At 38.3% G+C, this 23,085-nt stretch overlaps 1 protein-coding gene across 1 annotated transcript in view; it reads right to left on the bottom strand.

Annotated features, from left to right (window-relative positions):
• Positions 1-7,796: 7,796 nt before the first annotated feature.
• LOC140244671 (plexin-A4-like) overlaps positions 7,797-23,085 on the bottom strand; it is a 151,537-nt gene continuing 136,248 nt past the window's right edge. Inside the window, exons 10-12 of the mRNA XM_072324295.1 lie at positions 20,165-20,293; positions 11,691-11,786; positions 7,797-7,910 (exon numbers count right to left, since the gene is read on the bottom strand). Of these exons, the coding sequence (XP_072180396.1) occupies positions 7,797-7,910; positions 11,691-11,786; positions 20,165-20,293 (339 nt within the window). The remainder of the gene's footprint in view (positions 7,911-11,690; positions 11,787-20,164; positions 20,294-23,085) is intronic.

Genomic DNA, 23,085 nt, shown 5'->3' with positions numbered 1-23,085 from the left:
GAAGAAAATGCTCCCAATAAACTCTTACGTCAGTGATTTAGATGCAAACTACATTTCTTCTGCAAGCAAGTTTGGGTTCACTGAACCGTAAAGTGGAACCCCATGTTTCCCCAACATAAACAGATCTTCATCGGGCAGTAAAATTTCTTTTCCCTTTTCTCTGACAACAACAACAAAAAAAAAAAACCCTACAAAGCGGAGTAAAATTGATGATGAAATACATTTCAGTCCCTGATGATATCAGCACCTTTGAATTATAATGAATGTTATTATTTTATCAGCAGAGACACTGCCTGGCCAGAGTGGCATGAAATCTAACCCAGGATTCATCAATGGACACAAACATCGTGGGGCGATTAAGCCGTGGGGTAAAATGTCCCCGGTATGGCGAATGGAGTGATTATCAGCTGATCACATGATCGCCTGAGACCATTATCGTTTCACGAGTGCAGCGCACATAATGACATTTTACGACGGCTGCAGAAGTACGGGAAGAGGCACGCAGCACAGCGAATAGGTGTAGGTGTAGGGTACATGAATAATGCCTACCATGTGATTGCCTGAGAAACAGAAACAAAAACGAACATCAATCAACGAAGAAAATTCACTCTCTCACAAACACTTTTGTTACTGGGCTGGCAGTGTATTATATACATCATAATCAGGGAGGTTTCACTGACCAAATAGGGACTCGAGATATAAAAAGGCTAAAAATGATTCCCAAATGAAGGGGGCATTTACACTCTCCTGTCAGTAGAATATCAAGAGCTACATGTATTTAACTTTTCAGGCAGCCTTCCACAGAAAGAGGCAGAGTGGGTAGCTATTGCTGTTAATATCTGAATCTTGTTCACAACTTAACATTTCTCTCCAGTATATTTTGAAGACTATAAATGCCTGTCAAACACCAAGTAAAAAAAATAAATAAATGAATAAATAAACTAGACTCGGAATTTGTCAACACTGACAAATTAGGTGATCCGATCTGTTCGGAAATCAATTGTTTGAGTCTCCTGATCCCAATAGGCATGACATGTATACCGGTTTCATCTGTGTTTAGTGGACATTGGCCGTGTAATGTTTGAATTCTCATTTGGAAAAGGGAGTCAGACCTGGCATCTATATGGTACACAATTCCGTATACACTAACGAAGATACAGAATGTATATATTTGACCTTTGACCCCACTTTCCACAGACAAGATGGCTTCTGAGCAAAAAGTGGTTATTTTGTGAAATGATCCTTGTAAAATAGTCTTTACGTGTACAAAATATGGGAAAGAAAGGACATGTATTCACCAAGATACAGGATGATACATTTATGACCTTTGACCCTAATTTACATACCCAAGATGGCGTCTGATTAAGTAGTTGTTATGTTATGAAATAATGTACGTGACATGAACTAAACATGTGCAGAATATGGTGGTGATAGGGTATGTTTTTCTTGAGTTATTGCAAAGAAAGATGCAGAAAGAAAGAAATATTTCAATACATCGAAGATAAAGTTTAATTTTAACCAAGTTTTTTGATGTGATCACGACATCAAATGAAAAAACGACGGGCAGATTTACGATAGCCCAAAGTCTCAGCTACAACATATTAAAATCTGGGAGAAATTCACCGAAGCATAAGTGAGCTAGTGCTCGATAAAGATAGTCATGTCAATTTTCATTTCCAGAAAAACTGCGCGCCCATAGAGATAACACGTAAACTGTTCAAATTTGACAAACTTACTTTGAATCCATTTTTACGAGGTGATGCCGTCATCTAATCAAAATGTTGTTATTTCGTGACTGAAAGAACATTAAATAAGCTACAACATACTGAAATCTGGGTAAAAATTGGCAAAGGATAAGTGAGATACGCTCGAGTGACCTTGAAAATTGATGACGTCATTTTGAAAATTTACTCTTTTTATTTTATTAAGAAATTTGATATCTTTTAATCATTTTTCCAGCATCGCCAACTCATGAAATGACATGTACAACTCATCAGCTTTCAGAATACGTTAAGAAAATGGGAAGTCACCGTCCATCCTGACGAGTAAAATCGGATTTAAAATCGGCGGTTTTTTTGGCATAGTTGCACTGTATATCGCCATTGACGCGCGCGCGGAATTTCAACTTTGACGGGCCCGTATGACGTCATATTGAGTCGGATTGACTTGAAACTTGGTAGAAATATTCCTTGACATTTCAGGCATCCGATAAGTGTGAAAAAACGGGAAATTTCTATTGCATATAAGCTGTGCGTGCGTATATATGCGCGCACGTACGCGTCCGTCCGATTTTTTCAATTTTTCAAAAAATGCTCCAAATGGTCTGAAACGTGTGTAAAAAAAATTTGAGCGCGATTTGAGGATACAAATATTTCAACGCGCGCGTACGCGCACGTTTTGAGAGAAAATATGAATTTTGAGAACATGATTAGAATGCGCATAATTTGAAATATATGTGACGTAAATTTCATTGAAAATTTTCATTCCATTAAAGAGATATGATTGAGAATGTGTTTTCATATAATGACGTCATAGTGACGTCACGGTCGACTAATCACTATGATTTTATTAGAAGGATCGTCTTTGGGACATGATACATGTATGGTATAATTTTGACATTGATAGGAAGAGGACTTTCCGAGATTAGCGATACACAATTTTTGCGGAGAAAGAAGAAAAAGAAGAAGAACAAAGAATCAGTACAGATACAGAAGGTGATCCGAGAGGATACTCGGATCACCTAATAAAAGCAAAAAAAAAAGAAAAAAAAAAGCAGAAAAAAAATCGCAAACTGCAGTCTCCACATCCCTGGCATCAGCTGTAGTTTTGTTCCAGTAATTTTCTCCTTTAAAAGGGACTGTACAGTACTGGTTGAGGTGGGGATTCATGTTTTCAACATTCCTAAGTGAGATAATGAAAAGCCTCTTATGAAATATGAAAGAGCATGTAATTCTAAGAAGGATTCAACGTTTATTTGATGACAATTGGTTTTCAAATGGCTGAGATATCCCAAAAAGTGCTAATAATAAAAGGCAACATGCCACAACTTTATTAGGATCTCTTTGTTTCACCTTGTTTTTGGATATCTCAGCCATTTCAAAACCGATTTTCATCGAATAAACTTTTGATACCCCTTAGAACTGCATGCTCTTTGACATCTCATAGAGTGGTTTCTGAATATCTCACAAAACGTTAAAAGCTAAATCCTCGCCTCGACCAGAACTGTACACACCCTTTAAATTTGTACATTTTTTTTTTCTGTTCCATCTTCCACTCGAGAGGCTGTCTGAAGTCTTCCTGCCTAAAGTGGTAATGAATTCCTGTCGCTGTCATTCCCGACCTGAGAATTCCGACAAGGTTGTCCATCACTTGCCTGTCGGGACATTCATCTCACTTTGCCCCGTTTCCCCTCCTAATTATTTAATCCCCTCTGGAAAAGGGATCATGAAGCCTAATAAATCCTCGCTCCCGGGGAACAAAATGCTGCACCCATCGCCCGTCACAGAAATTGGCTCTCAAATATAAAAAGTCTGAAAAAGAAGGAAAAAAAGTTTGTATACATCCCATAATGTGCCATCTCACAAGATATGGCCATGAGCTACATCGTAGGCTGCTTGCATGGATTCGACAGTGTGAGAAAATCGTCTGATGCTATTAAAAGCTGATGCAATTATTGGGTAACTTCAGCTTTCTGCTTCATTGATAGGCAGGCGCAGACATTACTTTTAATACCTGACGAGAGCCTCGCTGTGTACCGCTGCACAATTAATGAGCTGTAAATCAATTAGCGGTTAAAAAAGGAGCCAAATTAAGTGGGGGAGCAATCAAATTAGATTCAAATCATTACCACCCACGTGCATTCATTCCCACACAATAACACACGTATTAAATGAAATAAAGCCTAGACGCAGAAAGCAGCACTATTACGGAGAACGTGTTCATTGTAATGGTGCGTCTTGCAAAGCCCTTTTGAGCACAGCACCTTTCTTTACAATGCTGGGGAAAGACAAAATAAAACAAAACTATCCACTCAGGAATAAACAAAGGAAACTCCCACATCACACCACTAAGCATTGCACTGTGAATATCAAGAGATTCTAAAGAGCGTTCAAGGAGAAACTCATGTGTTACATACATCTCAGTGGGCAACAATTATTCCAAAAGCTGGGAAGCTTTTGATATACAGTTGACAGCATAATTATTCATACCCTTGAACATTTTTTTTTTGTGTGTGTGTGTGGTTTTTTTTTCATGTATGTGAGTGATGGAATGATCGTATTTCCGTATGGCTTTGATGTCTTCAGTTGTCATCTGCCAATTACAGAAAATTTGGGTTGAACTTCATTTCCACACCAGTAGAAATATTGAGATTTCCATCTTTTTGGCTGCCCTTAATCATTTGACTACTTTGGGAGAATGTACGAATTCTTGCTTGGAACATAGTGAAATCCAGTGCATTGAAATTGAAACAAGATAAGCAGAGCAGAGGAGTAAGTACAGCACTGGAGGGAACTTGCCTCCTTTGTGAAGTTGCTCAAATAACTTGCCATAATTGGCCTTCCTTTCCTCATTCTTTTCTTATTCGAAACTACAATGATGACAGCCACTATCAAGTATGATTTGTTTCAGCCTCAAAATGGCTTCTACTGAATAACACACAAGACACTGGTATTATTTCATGACCCCCATTTTCATTTCAATCTTTTCTTTTGCAAAGCAGCACTATATCTCTGATTACAGCACTCACCCAACACTTGATCAAGCTCTGCAAAAAGAAAAAAAAAAGAGGTAATTTGGGGAATTGTCACTAACGAGTTGATGGGCATTAAAAAAAATGACAAAAAGGCAAAGGAGTTTAATTGTCCATGTGCTTTACAGCTTGACGACGTTTGATGAAGAATTAATGCCTCTTCTGCCTCTAGCTCTTGAAATACATGTAGATTGAAATTCTAAAGCAAATTTCTACTTTAAAGGGACTGTACAGTACTGGTTTGGGTGGAGATTCATGTTTTGAACATTCCTTAGTGAGATAATGAGAAACCTCTTATAAAACATGGAAGAGCATGTAATTTCAAGAAGGATTCAACGTTTATTTCATGAAAATTGGTTTTCAAATGGCTGAGATATCAAAAAAAGAGTGATTATAATAAAAGGCGACAGGCCACGCCTTTCATTAGGATCTCTTTGTTTCACATTGTTTTTGGATATCTCAGCCATTTCAAAACCAATTTTCATCAAATAAACTTTTGATACCCCTTAGAATTCCATGTTCATTGACATCTCATAGAGTGGTTTCTGCATATCTCGCAAAACATTATAAGCTAAATCCTCACCTCATCCAGAACTGTACACACCCTTTAATGTTCCAGTTCACATATATCTTGATAAATCAACAATAGGACATAAACACAGGAAACCTTTAATGGTTCCCTTTCTGAACATATTTTCATTCAAATGAAACTTTCACTGCTCTGACTCTTTTTTACAGTGATCTTGAATATGGAATAAGATTTCTCTTCCAAACTCCGTCTGTTGCAGAGGCACCGCCGAATATGCTACCCTTTTTCTATAGTTTTCATGTATGTTCAACTCAGGAATGTAATCCAAGGATGATAAATGGCTCTAGAATTTAAGCACTGCTTGCTGTATATTATGCACCACACATTGCACTTGGACAAAAGCCATCTCAGGGCATTCACCACTTGGTTAACACATTATAATGCATTTATAACGTGTGCAACGTCAACACGGCAGCTATCATTAACAAGCAAAGATGAGTTGAGAAAGTCAGCGTGGCATTTACAAGAATAGCCTGATCTAAAATGTGATGGAGAAACATTCCCTTTTTTGCCATTGATGTTTGCTAAGCTGTAGTTGTTTCTCTACTGCAGGAATACACACGGTTCCCCCGAGTCTTACAATGTGCCCAGCATGTGCGACAACATCACAACGCGCAATTAAAACGCAGCTCGAGGGTTCCCCATCGTAAATCAATAACGAAGGCTTCATTTCGGGGCTGAGCACGCGTTACGCAGCCAAGTGAGCTCAAAGCCAGGGAACACGTGGAGATGATGTTATTAGTTAAGAGCGTGTTAAATACACACACATTAAAAACAAACACAGACAAAGAAAATATGCACACGAGGTGATCTTCCCTGGAGCAGACAAACAATACTTCACCACGCTCAACTCTCACCTACTTACGGGGATTATTTTCCATCTATTTATCAACAGGGAATGCATTTTTTAAACCCTCTTTCCTTTCTGATACACCACCTTACACATACTGGCATATGTATTGAGATGCTAATTAAAAGACAAGTTCACATGTGGACCGAGTGAATGCAGCAATATCAGTAGAACACATCACAGAGAGTATAAGGAAAGTTGGACAATCTGTTCGTATGTTATGAATTTTTAAAGTTTCTGCAGTCACTGCTGGATGAGAAGACTACTACTAAACAGTGTATGATGTCACATGAGTAGAACAATCAAAGAGAATTCTACAAAGTAGAATGTATGTTCAGAGTAATATCATTCCAACTGGCTTTTGAATGAGGCAAGTCAAATGCTTTATTATTATGCAAGAAAAGTTTAAGTATGTTGAATTTTCTTTATTATTTTCTTTACAATGGTTCTACACGCATGGCATCACAAGCTGTAGTAGTCTTCTCATCAAACGATGGCTGCATTGAAACTTTAAAAATGCATAACTTTTGAACATATTGTCCCGTTTTCAACTTCCACTGACGTGTGCTACTGATATTGCTGCATTCTCTCACTCCTTATGCATGAATATGAACTTGTCCTCTAAACCCGCTTTCCTTTCTGATATCCCGCCTTAGATATACTGGCAGAGGATCGAGATGCTAATTGAGGTAACTGTTGCTTTGATGAGAAATCTATTCATACCGCAATGAGATTCATGACCCCCAATAATGACAGTGCTACACGTATGGCAGAACAACTCACAGCTCTAGTGGTACATACAACAGACATTTTGCCCTATCAAAATGCAATCCTTTTTGAAAGAACTATCCACTTGACATTTCTTTGATGGGTAGGAATTACTATGACAACAAAACTGCTCGACTTATAGACATGTCTTAATCGGGCCCGTTGGGCATGTTGTAATACTGCGTCGTAAAATTGGCTCCATTTTAATGCATGCGCTCAGTGATTGTTTCTGTTTTATCAATAAAGATGAATGCCTGCAAAAACATTCACAGGTGCACCCTGCATTATCTGTTGGGCTTGCTAATGCTATATGCAATGCAGACAGTAGGACAGGACTAGATATGGGTTTTTTCTTGTGGATGAATGCTGTCTAAATGGTGGTGTTCTTCTTTTTCTTTTCTTTTTCTAACCACGGAGAGTATACTATAGATAAGGGATAAAATAGTACCAAGAAAAATCAAAATCACCTATTACTACAAGCATATATACTAAAACTAGAATTTCTTATTTGGTTGCATACATGTATTTTCACTTTTTGAAGCATGTAAAAGAAAAATGGAGTGTCAGGGTTTTTTTGTTGCTGTTTTTTTTTTTTATAGCTTTAATGTATTTCCACCACAACATTAGAAAGACTGGTAGCATCTAAATGACCAGCTCAGATTCTTAAACACAAACATTGCCTCCAACAGTGAAATAACAAACACTGTCTATAAAACTACCAGAGAAGAAAAATAAAAATAAAAACAAAGAAGAGGAAGAAAATGAGTGAAACCACGATTTGCAAATGCACATTTCACATCGCATTCTCGCTTCTTGATTTCATAAAAGACGATTTAAATTCAAGCTTTCTTGCCCCTACCACTGTTGTTGCTGGTGCCGTCGATGTCGTTGGCTCCGTTCCATCGTACCGACACCGGTACCTCCAACATCAGCGCATCTCTCCTGAGGGTGTACTGTGTGGGGGAAATGAAACAAAAGACACATCACAAGTTAATATCGACCGTATATAAGTTTATCTGTTTGCTATCACTCTGTACTGATTTGCTCTTGAGAGTTATCAAAAGTGTACTTGACTTTTTAGAGTATTCCACACATGCGGGCAATGCTGAGAGCACTCAACTTTTTTCTTCTTTTTTTTTTAAAGATAAAATAAACAAAAAGGAATTACCCCGGCCAAGTGGGCATAAACCTGTGTGTGTGGATGCTAACAGCAGAATACAATTTTACACAGAATGCACACTTCAACTGGAAAGGCAGGAGTATTAAGTGTGCACAGTGTCTAGTAGTTCGTAAATTCTAAATTTTTCTCAAGCACTTACAATACAGTCAGCTTAATCTAGCTGTTTGTAGCAAATTTATGTAGCTATCATTCGATATACATGTAGCACAATCTCTTTTATAGGTTGAATCATTTTGTTCTTTATTGTGCAACAAAAATGCTTGACTGCTATGACATAACACCCTTAACCAAAAAGACTTTTCATCTCCCACGACTACACCACACATTACACAGCACTTCTATTGAATGAGACAGACCTCAGTGAACTTATAGTCATACAACATTTTGATAGAAGGGACCAATATTCCAGACAGGTGCTTTCCCAGACTCTTCAGAGAGATATTAGAAAATCCTTGCTCATTTCCTCTCATCCACAATGTTTTTCAAGAAAGATGCACAAACTCTCTTAATGCCATTTCCTTGTTTGGTTATCTGAGCGACGATGACTAAGAAGTGGGCTAATTAAGAAGCGCTGCACAGCGTGTGGTATCGGGCGGGATTTTAGCACAGTTTTTAAAAAGATGATGCGGGAGGCAATCACTGCTGGGGCCAGTGTGAGGACTTGGAAGATCAACCTACTTGGAGGAGGTAGCCCCCCTGGCACCAATATCAGCTAGTCATCATCCTAAATCCACTGATGAGCCTCCATCTCTCAGGAATGTTAATGAGAACCACGTTATGTCTTCTTCTTCCAGGAATCTCTTCACTTCACTCCCATTGAGTTCTTTCCCCCTCTACCCAATATACATCTACCATCCCTCTACATAACCCTCCCCATCCCCCACCCCCATCCCCCCCCCAACACACTCACACAAACACATCTCCCTAAAAACTCATCATCCATTCCCCCGCCCGGGATAATGATCATATTATACAAACAGCAAATTGGAGCTGAGACCATTAGGACATAGCTTGACCCATTAATGAGGAGCATGTTATAGTACTTCAGTTTCAGAGGGGAATAGGAGAGAATGGGAAGAGGAGGAGGGGATGAGTTGGGGGGGGGGGGGGGTAAACAACATAACACCAGGAGGCAGACAGTAAGAACAAGATTCAGACTGGAGCTGAGGGAACACCATTCAGCTCCGGGCGAGATGGACCGTAATGACATCCAGCATCATTTTCATTGCAAAAACGGGAGCGAGAGCAGAGCAGTACGTGATTCCGAGCTGATATGGATCCTGTTTACCGAGGAGGAAAATTACCCAATGAATTTTGATACTGGAGACACGACGAGGGCTCTGCAGGGGGCGAATCTCTTCCACGAGGAATGCGATTCGAGTCAGGCAGTACACTTGATCTTCCCTTTCAAACAGTCACGTCCCTCGACAACAATATAGCTTTTTTTTTTAAAGACACTCAAATCGTGCGAAAACATAGATATCAACACAATTAGTACTTTGTGACATATCTTTGTCTAAAGGCAAGTTCTCTTTACACATTAAAATGGCAATGCCACTTTTAGATGTATACATATGAATGTGTGTGACTGCCCTGCTTGAAACCCATTCAAAGTTGCAGATTAGGATTCTCTGTAATGAACCAAAATAGTCATTTGGGTTGACTGACTCAAATTCTCAAAGTTTGTCTTATCTTTGAGGGTAATCTCTTCTCTAGCTCCTGTCAAAATATTGCGACATAAAGCTAAACCAGAATCGAGATATAAGCAGTTCTTTTGCGGACAGGCACTGCTTTCACTGTGATTTTTCATTGATACTTCAGCACAGCACGCCTGAGTGCCCTCATCTTTAAATCCTTTTTTCTATGAAACTACACCTCGTAGCCCTCTCTTATATCAGCCACTCTATGAATGGGTTAGGATGGTCCAATTTTAACAATTCATATATCATTTTAAAGCTTAGAGCTGACACTTTTAAATTGTGTAGAAAAGTGAAAATTCATTTTGGCATACTTTTTGAGTGGTTTTGAGCAGGCAGTTACATCTGTATGTCATACATTCATGAATGGATCTACTGTAAACAAATCTTGAGCATTGGGGATCGAACTATACTGATCAACATCTTCGAAAATGAAAGGCTTGATTTTGACAATCATGAGGCTAACAAAAGTCCCATAAAAATGTCTACATGAAAAGAAGATGAGATCTGCTCCCACAAAAATGGCATCCCAATGAAAAACATTAACGATAATTCGATGCAGTACCTCCCTATAATGGTGTTCAACAATCTGTGCTTGGCCATAAATCTAAAGATGCCTCTTTTGTGCGCCATATAAACCAACCCCTCATGTGTTACATTCACAACAAAAAAATTAAATATCTGTCCAGAGAAAAAGCATACATCAATTTGCTCTTCCAAAAGTATCACTTCCCACCCCCACACCCCTTGGTTACAATCCTCATAATGTTCTATTTATGGGGATCAGTTCTGGAAGAGAACTGCCATGTCATGTCTATGCTTACTGTTTTCAATGGCCGTTTAATTTGTCATCCAAATTACGACTATGGGGTTTCAGTACTTGGCGGAGACTTGGCACCTCATCAAAAGAGTTTGGGCACATGAGCATGACCCAAAATATGGCGACGAGTTTACAATCGGTAAGAGAAATACAATGAAGAAGGAGCAATATCATTTCTCACTGCCAACCCAGAATGCATAACGAGCATTTCATACTCATTAAATCATGTGACTAAGATCTCACATGTGAACAGCAATTCCTTGGTCTAGATCTCAACACAGTTTTTCATCTTCCGTTTTAAGAGCAAAGGTTCTTCTAAAATCAAATATCTCAATAACTATCATGAACACGCACCAGATTAGAAAATTATAGATTTGTAATGGTGTTTAAAAGTGGAAATTGTTGATGTGTGAAAATTTATGCACATTAGAGACTTTTTGTAGCTCGAATATAAAAACACACACAAATTTTTGCTTGCTAATGGACCACTATTCAATGTCTCGATTCCATGGAATACAAAACACGTAAAATTCATCTCATCCAGTAAAGTGCAAAAAAATAAAAATAAACAAAATAGTCACATGAAAATAATTGCTTTTAGAAAAAATTAACTTATCAGTTGGAGACATATCAGTCAGGGCAAGTACACTGTACATCATATGCACACTTTCCCAACAGGGAGAATGGGGGGGGGGGGGGGGAGAGGAAGACCCCAGAATAAAAGAGTACAGGGTAAATAGAATAGTGAGTGATTTTAGAGCAAATATTGTAAGTGCCAGGGCTGTCTAAAGTTACCTTGAATTCCCTTTGAACACAATCAAACACTTTTCAATACCAGACATTAAATATGGTTTTTTCTTCTGTATCTCCCCGGCACAGCACGTAGGTGTGAGGAATCGTGGGCAAACAAGCACACACATACACACACCCACACAGACACGCACTACTCTGTCTACCGACCCTAGCAAAAAAAAAAAAGGGGGGGGGGGACCTGCCCCACGGCTCTTCACCCACAGCTGGGTGTGAAATATCTCACCTGTCTCGGCCGGCAGACCAACTCCATCCCATCCACGCTGGCTGGCGTCACCTGCTTCTCACCCTGCACACTCAAGACACACTGGTAGCTGTTGACCTGGATGGAGGAAGCATATATTGGCAAGATGGAAATATGTATTATAAAGCATGAAAAAAACACACACAGACCAACACACCATGTATTTGCATTTTGGCAGCGTTTGATTACACAGAACGATTCCTTTCACCAGAGAATGTGCTCCATACACACAGACAGACAGACAGACACACACACACACACACACACTAGCAGTGTCTGCTATTGCTTTTAATATTCATACAAGAAATTACAATCGAACCACAATTAAAGTGTTGCATACAGTTGTATATACATATTTTCAAAAGTAAGGGGGTAAATCTTAACTGAGGGGATAAATGCTGCACATCATACTTACAGAAAAGATACCTAAAAACATTTGAAGTCTTTGAAACGTCACTAGAAATTTGGCTATCTGGCAATACAAATATTGGCTGAATGATACCAAAACCTCTAAAAATTGATATGTATTTTCCTTTTACCAATTACGGTACAGAACAAAGACATGGTACAAGTACATGTACATTACCGCTTTGAGACATTTAAAGTGAAAAGCACTACATTGATATTGTGAATTACTATTATCATTAGAGATAAGCACTACATTAATATTGTGAATTACTATTATCATTAGAGAAAAGCACTACATTAATATTGTGAATTACTATTATCATTATGAATAAAATGAATTGTCACTGCATAAGCTGTCTTTCTAAAGGCCACTGCTGGCAGTATGGCAAATCATGTTCTTTGTATGAAGTACCTTCTGCACATTGTAAATGGAAAATTTGAAGAGATGTTGTCCTACTTGGCTGATCAACACTGCAAAATAGTAGAATACTTTTGGTTCATGTCATCTACATGTATTTCCAGTTCTCAAGAAGAGAGTAAAATGATATGCCACATATGGATTCAGTACTCTACAAGTATTAAAGCAGAAAGTGAGACTGGTGGAATTACTAATATGAGAAAGAAGAAACAGAATACACGATATGAGAAGACGGTGAGGCTAGCGGAGAGTGCGTCAATCAGTTGGACTCCATGAACAATATACCATGAAGAGGAACATATAATACATATATATGTTCCTTTGGCTAGGCTCCATGAAAAATACCACAAAGAGGAACATAAAGTGTATATATCCCGTTGGTTGGACTCCATGAAAAATATAATGAAGAGGAACATCTATATATATGTTCCTTTGATGAGACTTCATTAACAAAATCTTAAAGGAGCACAGTCATAATATATAAGAAGAGAGAGAGAGAGAGGCAATAAGCATGAGAACTGGAAAAAATCACATTATGTAAATTTGAATCATTATTCTTAGCCATCTTAAATGACTCTGTCATTAAAATGATGATATGAATAGAGAGCACAAGAAATTGCTGAGCAAAAACACTTCTGGAGTGCAGAAAATAGCACAAAATGCTCTCATATGCTAAAATGAAAGTCATACATGTGTTTTGTTTCTTTTTTCCTTCACAGAGCAACAACAACACAAAGAAGTTAAGATGAGGTACATGAAAGCGAACACACCCCGACCAAGATGAAAACTAAACACAAAGCGTGCACAGCCATGCATATTGGATGTCTTTTTCCACGCCAAGTGGACGGATTATGCATCCGGCAAGTCAAATAAGGTACGGCGAGAAAGAGATTGTCGATGCACAGCGATATTAATCACATCTCGTGCTCGGCGCGCGCTACCCGTGTTTCTGGACCAAACTTGACGTATCGGCTTTCACTTCGATGAGGACGATCTCGCACTTGCGTCCCAGTCACGGTCTGATTACCCATCTCACCAGGGCGAGTGCCGGGTACAATGACCCACTTACAGTATTTAGTGCACGCGGGTAGGTTGGAGGTCCATGAGGTACGGGAGACATGAGACGATTTAGCACTCTGAACCATTTGCAAAAAGTCTTCTAACCCCATTCGTATAATTGCAATCACATCAGAGTAGTCTTTGGGCTATTACTGCATGCACCGTGAAGGAGTGCCGCCTCATTTCCAATTAACTGTGGCAGATTTGATGAGAGTTGGGTTCACTGCAGGTTACATTCACTGAGAGTCAACATTCTCTCATGTGTAGAGCAGTGGCAGATCCAGGGGTGAGCGCATCAGGCGCGCCCCTCCCCCCTTTATTTTTTTGTTAATAAAAAAGAAATAAAAAGAAAAAATGGGGGGTGCATGCACCCCCTTTAATTTTGTAAAGGCACCCCCTCTTTACGAAATTCCCAGATCCACCCCTGGAGTTATGTTGTAACACAATATTGTATGTTGCCTTCTCCTACATCTTGAAAACAGGTATAGAGTGGACAGATACTATTGTATTTTCAATTTTCACTTAACAATTGAAAGTTTGCTATCTGCTACCAGAATGATATAAAAGGTTAAATTCAGATTCTATAACATTAGGATCAAAGAATTTTGACATCAGTGGATAAAAAAAAAAGTATCTTGATTTCCTAACATTTAATATCACATAAAACCTACTTTTTCATCTGTTCAGCTGAAGGTACACTGCTATGCTCTCATTTATTATGGAATCACCATATCAACTGAAATTAATTTGACTTCCCGATGTACAAAAATCCTACATTACCATTTATATTGAAAGTAGGACGACAAGTTTGCCCGTGACAACATGAGCCCTAGAAAATCCCTTGGAAAATTCACCTTGGCAAAATACAGAATTATTTGCATATCTCAAAAACAGCACGATCAAGATCGAGCAGGAAGCCTCGTCAAACACGACAGGTGCCTTTTAAAACTGTACCTGCCCCCGCCAGTCTTGCGCGTAACCACAGCGGATTTGAATAGACCACAAACATAAAGCATGTAAAAGCACGAAATCTATCTCAAGCGCGGAGTTTCCTTCCTCCTCAATGTAAAACCACACTGTATTACCTTCCGGTTGACAGATGCTTTCGAAGCACCTTGGGACAAACTACCGCATATACCCAACCGATATTTACGCGGACGTTTACAGCACACATCAGCAAAAAGAGGGACAGGTACTGCATACGCTGTTATTTTCGCGTACAGATTATTTTCGCAAATGAGGAGGTCACGGACATTTTCGCAAGATGTTGTTTTCGCGAATTGACACAGAGCCTTTTAAAGGGTTACTTTTACCTTAGCGCATGGTGACATTTTTGCGTGTTACTAAATTCGTGGTGCAAGAGTGATTTACGAAATTCGTAAAAATTAGACCCTCACAAAAATAACAGCTTATACAGTACATCTCTACGATGTCATCTCTGCAATAGATGTAATTTTCTTTGCGCGCTTTCATTGCCAGTTTTACAACACATTTTTGTGTAAAATCACACAAAAGAGGCAGGATAGGTCAAATGAAACCTATCCGCTATCAGATTCTTTCAAAACTTCTGAGAGCGATGTGAAAGCCGATTAAAAACACAGCAAAATGGTTGAAGTTATAAATGCAAATGCTACAACTGATCATCAATAAGAAATCATCCAATCTTGAATATAATCTGTAGCTTCCTGTCACAGACATTTCAGAGTATATAAGGAGGATATCTATGGGCAGCCTTATTAGCTTGTGGTACTTTTATTTGACTTCTAGCTTGGAAGGTGAGTGGATCGAATCAAATTTAAAGCTGTCTGCTGGGACTTATCAATGTGAGACTTTTGGACATGAGAGGAGCATTGTGCTGTCAAAAGATAAACCTATATTCATATGCTCTACCAAATGAACTGAATTCTCACTTCACAAGCCTAAGTGGATATCTCGTCATATTTATTTATGTCTCAATGGCACAATTTCATCTTTTACACGAAGAATGTAATTAGCTTTTTGTGATATTGGGGATGATTCCAGTGCACATAGTACTGATGCAAGAAATCTGAGGAAACTCATGTTGGTGGGAGCAAGTTTTTTTTTGTGTGTGTGTGTGTGAAAGTCTCACCGCTCAGATTCCAATTCAGAGTCTCAGATGACAGCAAGAAGGACATTACTGCTGTACAACTGCAGAACAGCCGAGTTCCTCTGTTCTTCAACTGATATGGCACCCTCATGAGGGTCGCAGCTGCTCCACTTCCGAAAATTGTCATACATCTCGCTCCCCCCCCCCCCCTCCACCTTGTCACCCTTTCCTATCAGCTAACACATATTTCACATGCACAGAAACATGATATCTACTTTCATTTGAGCATGAAAGCTGGTTTTTGCCCCGCTCCATGCAGGCAGCCAGCTCCCTTTAAATTTGTGGCCTGCACTGGCTAGGGGCGCCCATTTGTGAATGCATTCTAATATCCCCCAAAACGCTAATGCATGATGATAAAGTACGTCCATTCTCTCGCCGGCAGTTCGTTTTCCTATTCGCAGAGAGCCACTGCCGTCTGAGGCTTCTCTCCCCGCGCTATCATTTTTGGCGAGTAATACGGTGTATTTGAAATGAGTCCCTCCGCTCTGAAGTAAAGTGAAGCTCAAAGAGTATCTTTGCATTAAAAAAAAGAAAGAGAAGAGGGGGAAAAAAAGGGATTCATTTTGTAGGATTCCACCTGACCAGAAAATCGGGCCCTAATGCCTGGATATGCATCTCATATCAGACTGCAGTGTATTGGAGAAATTCTCTACTCATGCAGTACTTGAAGCTAAAGCAGCCTACACACTGTACGCTTGTAGTCTTCATACATCACAATGTAGAAATGAAGAGTTTGAAGGCAAAATGAGTTGACTCCATTCTTGTTAATGTGAAATAGATGCAATTAGAGCTGCTAAAAAATATATAAAAATTATGAAAATATGGGATAATTTTCAATCATAATTTCTAGAATATCCCTTGTCAAGTTACAAGTGAGGTATAATACTGGCAAGGTTTGAATTTGCTCCATCTAATGACTGACATATTGTAAAAGTGGATATTTTTGCGCGACTAATTTTTCGCGTTTAGCTGGGTAAGAATGGTTTCGCGTGTTTATAATTCCGCGGAATCAATGTATCGTGCACAGGAACATGGTAAGCAAATATATTTATTTTCGCGGTACTTTCTGGTTGCGCGAAATGTGCGAAAATTTCGACACCGCGAAAATTTCAACATTTACAGTACTCTAAAATTTTAAATACACTGTACGATGCCTAACCCAATATGTGATGAAACTCTACAACTGTTCACACTCGGCCAGTAACAGGCATTCAGCATGCTGGGGTCTTTTAACTTTTTTTGTTTGTTTAATTTTTGGTGTCTATTTTTCATTGCTTTAACTTTGTGGTGTTGGTGGTTTGTATGACAGCTGGTACACAACACTACACACCCCTCTGTATCAGCATTCCCCATGCCTCTCTGCCGGTCCTTCTAAGTTTGAATCCCCGGATCGGAGTAAAAACACATTGTAAAATGCTCTCTGAGGCTTGGTGTGAAGGTGCCTCCATCATCGAAGCAGTGGATTCGGTGTATGCAGAAATATCAGAAGGAAAATCACACTTTGCTTTCAGAAGCTATGAAAGTCTTTTAGTTGAATCCATCATCACTGAATGGATTTCATTTTTTGTCTTTAAATGAAAAGCATGCATTCTGTCAACTTGTGACTGACATAATCATGCCGAGCATAATACTAATAATCCTCCAGTTTTCTGAAAGAGTCATTAGCTCTTTCACATGGCAAGGAAATGTATAAATAAAAAGTGGAATTTTCTTATATCTTCTTGAAATCATGGCCTGCTGTGACATCACATCTTTCTGTAGCCTTCACATCCAGTGATGAAAGCATAGGATTTCAGCCAGAACTTTAAAATTCATAACTTTTCAACAGATCATCTCATCTCGCTCAAACAACCTACCTGATCCTGACAAGGATTTAGGGAATGAGGACTTCCCTCATTCTTGAACCACTATGCATCTTCTAATACCCACAAATAATTATGATAGTAATAATAATAATAATGATAGTAATAATAATAACAACAACAACAACAACAACAACAACAACAACAACAACAACAACAACAACAACAACAACAACAACAACAACAACAACAACAACAACAACAACAACAACAACAACAACAACAACAACAACAACAACAACAACAACAACAACAACAACAACAACAACAACAACAACAACAACAACAATAATTACGGACATTGGTCGTGTGATGTTTGGATTCTCATTTTGAAAAGGGAGTCAGACCTGCCATCTTGGGTAACGAATTCCGTATACACTATCAAAGATGCAGAATGAAGTATATTTGACCTTTGACTCCACTTTGCACCCCCAAGATGGCATCTGAGCAAAAAGTGGTTATTTTGTGAAATGATTCTTGTACCATGGTCTTTGCGTGTGCAGAATATGGGAAAGATAAGACATGTATTTACCAAGATACAGGATGAAACATTTATGACCTCTGACCCTAATTTACATACCCAAGATGGTGTCTGATCAAGTAGTTGTTATTATATGAAATAATGTACGTAACATTAACTAAACATGTGCAAAATATGGGGTTGATAGGGGCTATTTTTCTTGAGTTATTGCAAAGAACATTGGAAAAAGAAAGAAATATGAAAATACATCGAAGATAATCTTTAATTTCAACCACGTTTTTGGACGTGATCCCGACACCATATGAAAAACAAAGGGAACACGTACGATAGCGCAAAGTCTCAGCTACAACATATTAAAATCTGGGAGAAGTTCACCGAAGGGTAAGTGAGCTAGTGCTCGATAGAGACAATCATGTCAATTTTCACATCTAGAAAAATTCCCTCCCATAGAGATAACACGTCATAATGAAGATAAAGAAAGAAGTACATATGACCTTTGACCCCGATCTGCACAGACAAGATGGCATCAGAGCAAAAAGTGGTTATTTTGTGCAATGATCCTTGTAACACGGTCTTTACGTGTGCAAAATATGGGGAAGATAGAACATGTATTCACCAAGATACAGGACGAAACATTTATGACCTTTGACCCTAATTTACATACCCAAGATGGCGTCTGATGAAGTAGTTGTTATTTTATGAAATAATGTACGTGACATGAACTAAACATGTGCAAAATATGGTGGTGATAGAGTATCTTTTTCTTGAGTTATTGCAAAGAAAGTTGGAAAAAGAAAGAAATATGAAAATACATCGAAGATACGCTTTGATTTCAACCAAGTTTTTGGACGTGATTCCGATACCGTATGAAAAAATGAAGGGCACACTTACGATAGCCCAAAGTCTCAGCTACAACATATTAAAATCTTAGAGAAATTCACCAAAGCATAAGTGAGCTAATGCTCGAAAAAGATAGTCATGTCAATTTTCATTTCCAGAAAAACTGCACTCCCATTAAGATAACACGTAAACTGGTCAAATTTGACAAGATTACTTTCAATCCAATATTACGAGGTGATGCCGTCACCTAATCAAAATGTTGTTATTATATTAATGAAAGAGCATTTAGTAAGCTACAACATACTGAAATCTGAATGAAAATGGGCAAAGGATAAGTGAGATACGCTCGAGTGAACTTGTAATTTGATGACGTCATTTTGAAAATTTACTCTTTTTATTTTATTAAGAAATTTGATATCTTTTAATCATCTTTCCAGCATCGCCAACCCATGAAATGACATGTACAACTCATCAGCTTTCAGAATATGTAAAGAAAATGGGGGGTCACCGTCCATCCTGACGAGTAAAATCGGATTTAAAATTGGTGGTTTTTTGGCATTGTTGCACTGTATATCGCCATTGACGCGTGCGCGGAATTTCAACTTTGACGGGCCCGTATGACGTCATATTGAGTCGGATTGACTTGAAACTTGGTAGACATATTCCCTGACATTTCAGGCAGGCGATAAGTGTGAAAAAACGGGAAATTTCTATTGCATATGAGCTGTGCGTGCGTATATGCGCGCGCGCGTACGCGTCCGTAAAATTTTTTCAATTTTTCAAAAAATGCTCTAAATGGTCTGAAACGTGTGCAAAAAAAATTTGAGCTCGATTTGAGCATACAAATATTTCAACACGCGCATACGCGCACGTTTTAAGGTATAGATGAATTTTGAGAATATGAGTAGAATGCGCTTGACTTGAAATATATGTGACATAACTTTCATTGAAAAATTCCATTCCATTAATGAGATATGATTGAGAATGTGTTTTCATATAATGACATCATTGTGACGTCACGGTCGACTGATCACTTTGATTTTAGTTTGATTGCCGTCTTTGGGAGACGATACATACATGGTATAAGTTTGAAATTGATAGGAAGAGGACTTTCTGAGCTGATCGATGCACAACTTTTGGGGAGAAATAAGAAAAAGAAGAAGAAGAAGAAAGAATCCGTACAAAAACAGAAGGTGATCCGAGAGGATACTCGGATCACCTAATAATAGTAATAAAGAAGAAAAATAAAAAGAAACTTACATTGCTTGGAAGATTCTTAGCTCGAAGATGAATGTCTCTGTTAATCCCTACAGGGATATATATGGGTTGGTCTGGAGCAAGTAATCTCGGACAAAATGACGGCCCCTTGGCAGCTGCCACAGTTGGACTCTGAGAGTAGAGAGCAAAGACATATTGTCCTCATGAAAATGTAAAATTTAATACCAGTACCATTATTATCATTATTGTCATGATTATTCTAATCATTATCCTTATCAACATCATTATCAAACACAACAAAGTGACAAACCAAGATAACAATACATTACATTTTACATAGAAAGTCATTACCCACGCATAGGAAGGATCTGTGATTGTGAAGAAAATGTACTATGTTTTAGAGTGAAAACAATAAATTAGGTGATGAGATGTTTCATACAAATCATTAACCAATGAAAAGGAAATGCTGCAAGTCTGATATCACTAAGCACTTGATGAGAGTGAACATAACTTGCAGTCATTCGCAGTATAAAATCTAGTATATCGTTCTGCACTTCTCTGTGAACACAAACACTCTACAGAATACCGTAGTTCAGCTTTGCAAATCGCAGGACACCATGTCCCATGAAAATAGAACAGTTCGTTGGTTGAGAATGAGAAGGGCGTTAAGTTGTCTCGAACACTATGGGTTTAGTGGCAACTTAATGCCCTTCTCATTCTCATCCGGCTGTGTTGTCTCTCTTGACTTTGACAAAGGATCTAAAAATTTCCAGGGAATGTTTGTAATAAAAGGAAGAAAATCCATAAGTGTCAATAAATGACATATTCATGACACAACCTGCAACTGTTATTAAACACTGGAAAATTGTACAACCATATTAGTCTCACAACCTGTAGGATATCAAATATATCTCCACATCTGTATTAGATTCTCAATCTTTGCTTTCAAGCAGACACAAAGGTAGCAGCTGTCCTACAAAGTATATGGCATGGAAAGTGTACCCAGTGTACCGTGCATAAATCCTTTGGAGAATGACAGTACCCCGCGGGAAAAGAATTAATTTCTATCATGAACAACAGAAGTGTTGACTAGTTATACCTTGATACTGTAATCGCCACTAGATGAAAATACCAGCATTCAAAGAATTTAATTCCTTTTACTTCCTGGTTTTTTTCTTTGTTCTGTTCTGTTTTGTTTCCTTTGGTTGTGGTTTTGGTTTTTCTTTCAATCACAAATTTGAAGCACTTTGACCACAAGTGCCACAACATCAAGTGCATTACATCCTACAAAACACAATGTACTCAAATTAGTATTGCCGCTACACAAACAGAAATATTGCAGAGAGACTGCTCTGGAATATTGCATGAAAGTACACGTAAAAATCATAAGGTCCAGTGATTATCGCATTTTGTGCAAAAACAGAGAATTCTGAGAATAAAAATCATTCATTAAGTATTTTCTTTAGTTTGTTCCTCACAGACTGCTAAAGCATAAAAAGAAAGAAATCATAAGAATTTCTTTATCAATCTGCATTGCATATCTTGTTTCTTTATAAAGACATTTATTAATCCCCTCTGCAAACAACATTTTTATAAAACCACATCATAAATGTATCAGTCAATACTTTTGAGAGGAAAAGCAGCAAAAATTAACCGACAAGGCACTCATATCTCTTGGTTTGAATTAATCTGTGCTGAAAGATTTTGTGATCATTGTCTTGAAGAAGAGTAGAAGATGTTTTGTTCTGGAGTGCCTAGCACAAAAAAAAATTCATTGTGCAGCAAGCTTTGCTTAGGCACCCAACAAAATATTTGCAGATATGATCTAGAATTGAATATGGGAATCACATTTTTTATTCTTACTATTTTTTTTTCTTTGAATAACAGCTTGATAGTCTACACATCACCTTCAAATAAACAAAAAGTACACTTGTAATTTCATTTCCAGAGTCTCTTCACAAGTTTGACACAGACGAAGACAAGAATTTGAGCCTTTGTGACTGCATTCTCATTCAGAATTCTAGCCCACTCCAGCAAATATTACATATACTTGTTTGCTACTTCCTTGATTGTCCATAAAAGGATGAAAACAAAAAAAAAATATTGCAAACCCTTTGAAAAAAAAAATTGGTACATGAAGAAAAAAATCTTTTTACAACACTTTATAAAAGGATGTGCAAGCTTGAGGAAGTGAAGGAAGGAGGCATTTACACATTTTAATTTTAAAAAAACTCTTCTTTTCATTCCAGTGTAATCCATCATGGCATATATTACATCACTAGTGTAAACCTTTGGCTCTTGTTTATGAATTTATTCCCTCATGAATATGCCCAAATATATCAATGCAAAGGAAATGAAGACAGCAGTGAGAATGTTGTTCTACAAGGCGTACTTGTGTATATGCATGAGAGATGCTTTTAATAAAGGGCTTTCTATTTCTACATCAATCACAAACTAATCCCACAAATCCAAGACAAGGGGGTCTCCAAGTCACAAACAAGATCAGAGAGCTACTGAAAATGCAAATTCCCCAGGGGCATCTCATGTGGGGGCGCGCGCAACTATAAATAGTGGACGCAAGCATTGGGGATTTGAGCTCTACCAGCTTCATAGACCAAGCGTGACCGACATAATCCAGGGCATCCATTAAATCAGTAATGCTGGCTCTAGGATGGGCTACTTTCCATGTCTAACAGCAAGCTCCCGTATCAAGCAGCTAATCCAACAACGACTACATGTCATGTAGCAGGGCTTTGATAGACGGAAGCAGGTCAAAATCACAGATATTAGAAAAGAATGCCCCATGGCGTGCTATCTGTTGTATAATTTTCCGACATTATTTTTCACTGTCAAAAACTAATGGTTTGAAATACGTCCGTCTACCATCCACCGATTCTTCGGGACCTATGTCAGCAGACAATGAATTCTGTGCTAATGCTGCGTGCTTATCTGCTTAGTCTCTT

The sequence above is a fragment of the Diadema setosum genome, chromosome 2 (genome assembly GCF_964275005.1).
Source record: "Diadema setosum chromosome 2, eeDiaSeto1, whole genome shotgun sequence".
In the NCBI taxonomy this organism is placed as follows: Eukaryota; Metazoa; Echinodermata; class Echinoidea; order Diadematoida; family Diadematidae; genus Diadema; species Diadema setosum.
This window is presented reverse-complemented; position numbering and strand designations above follow the sequence as displayed.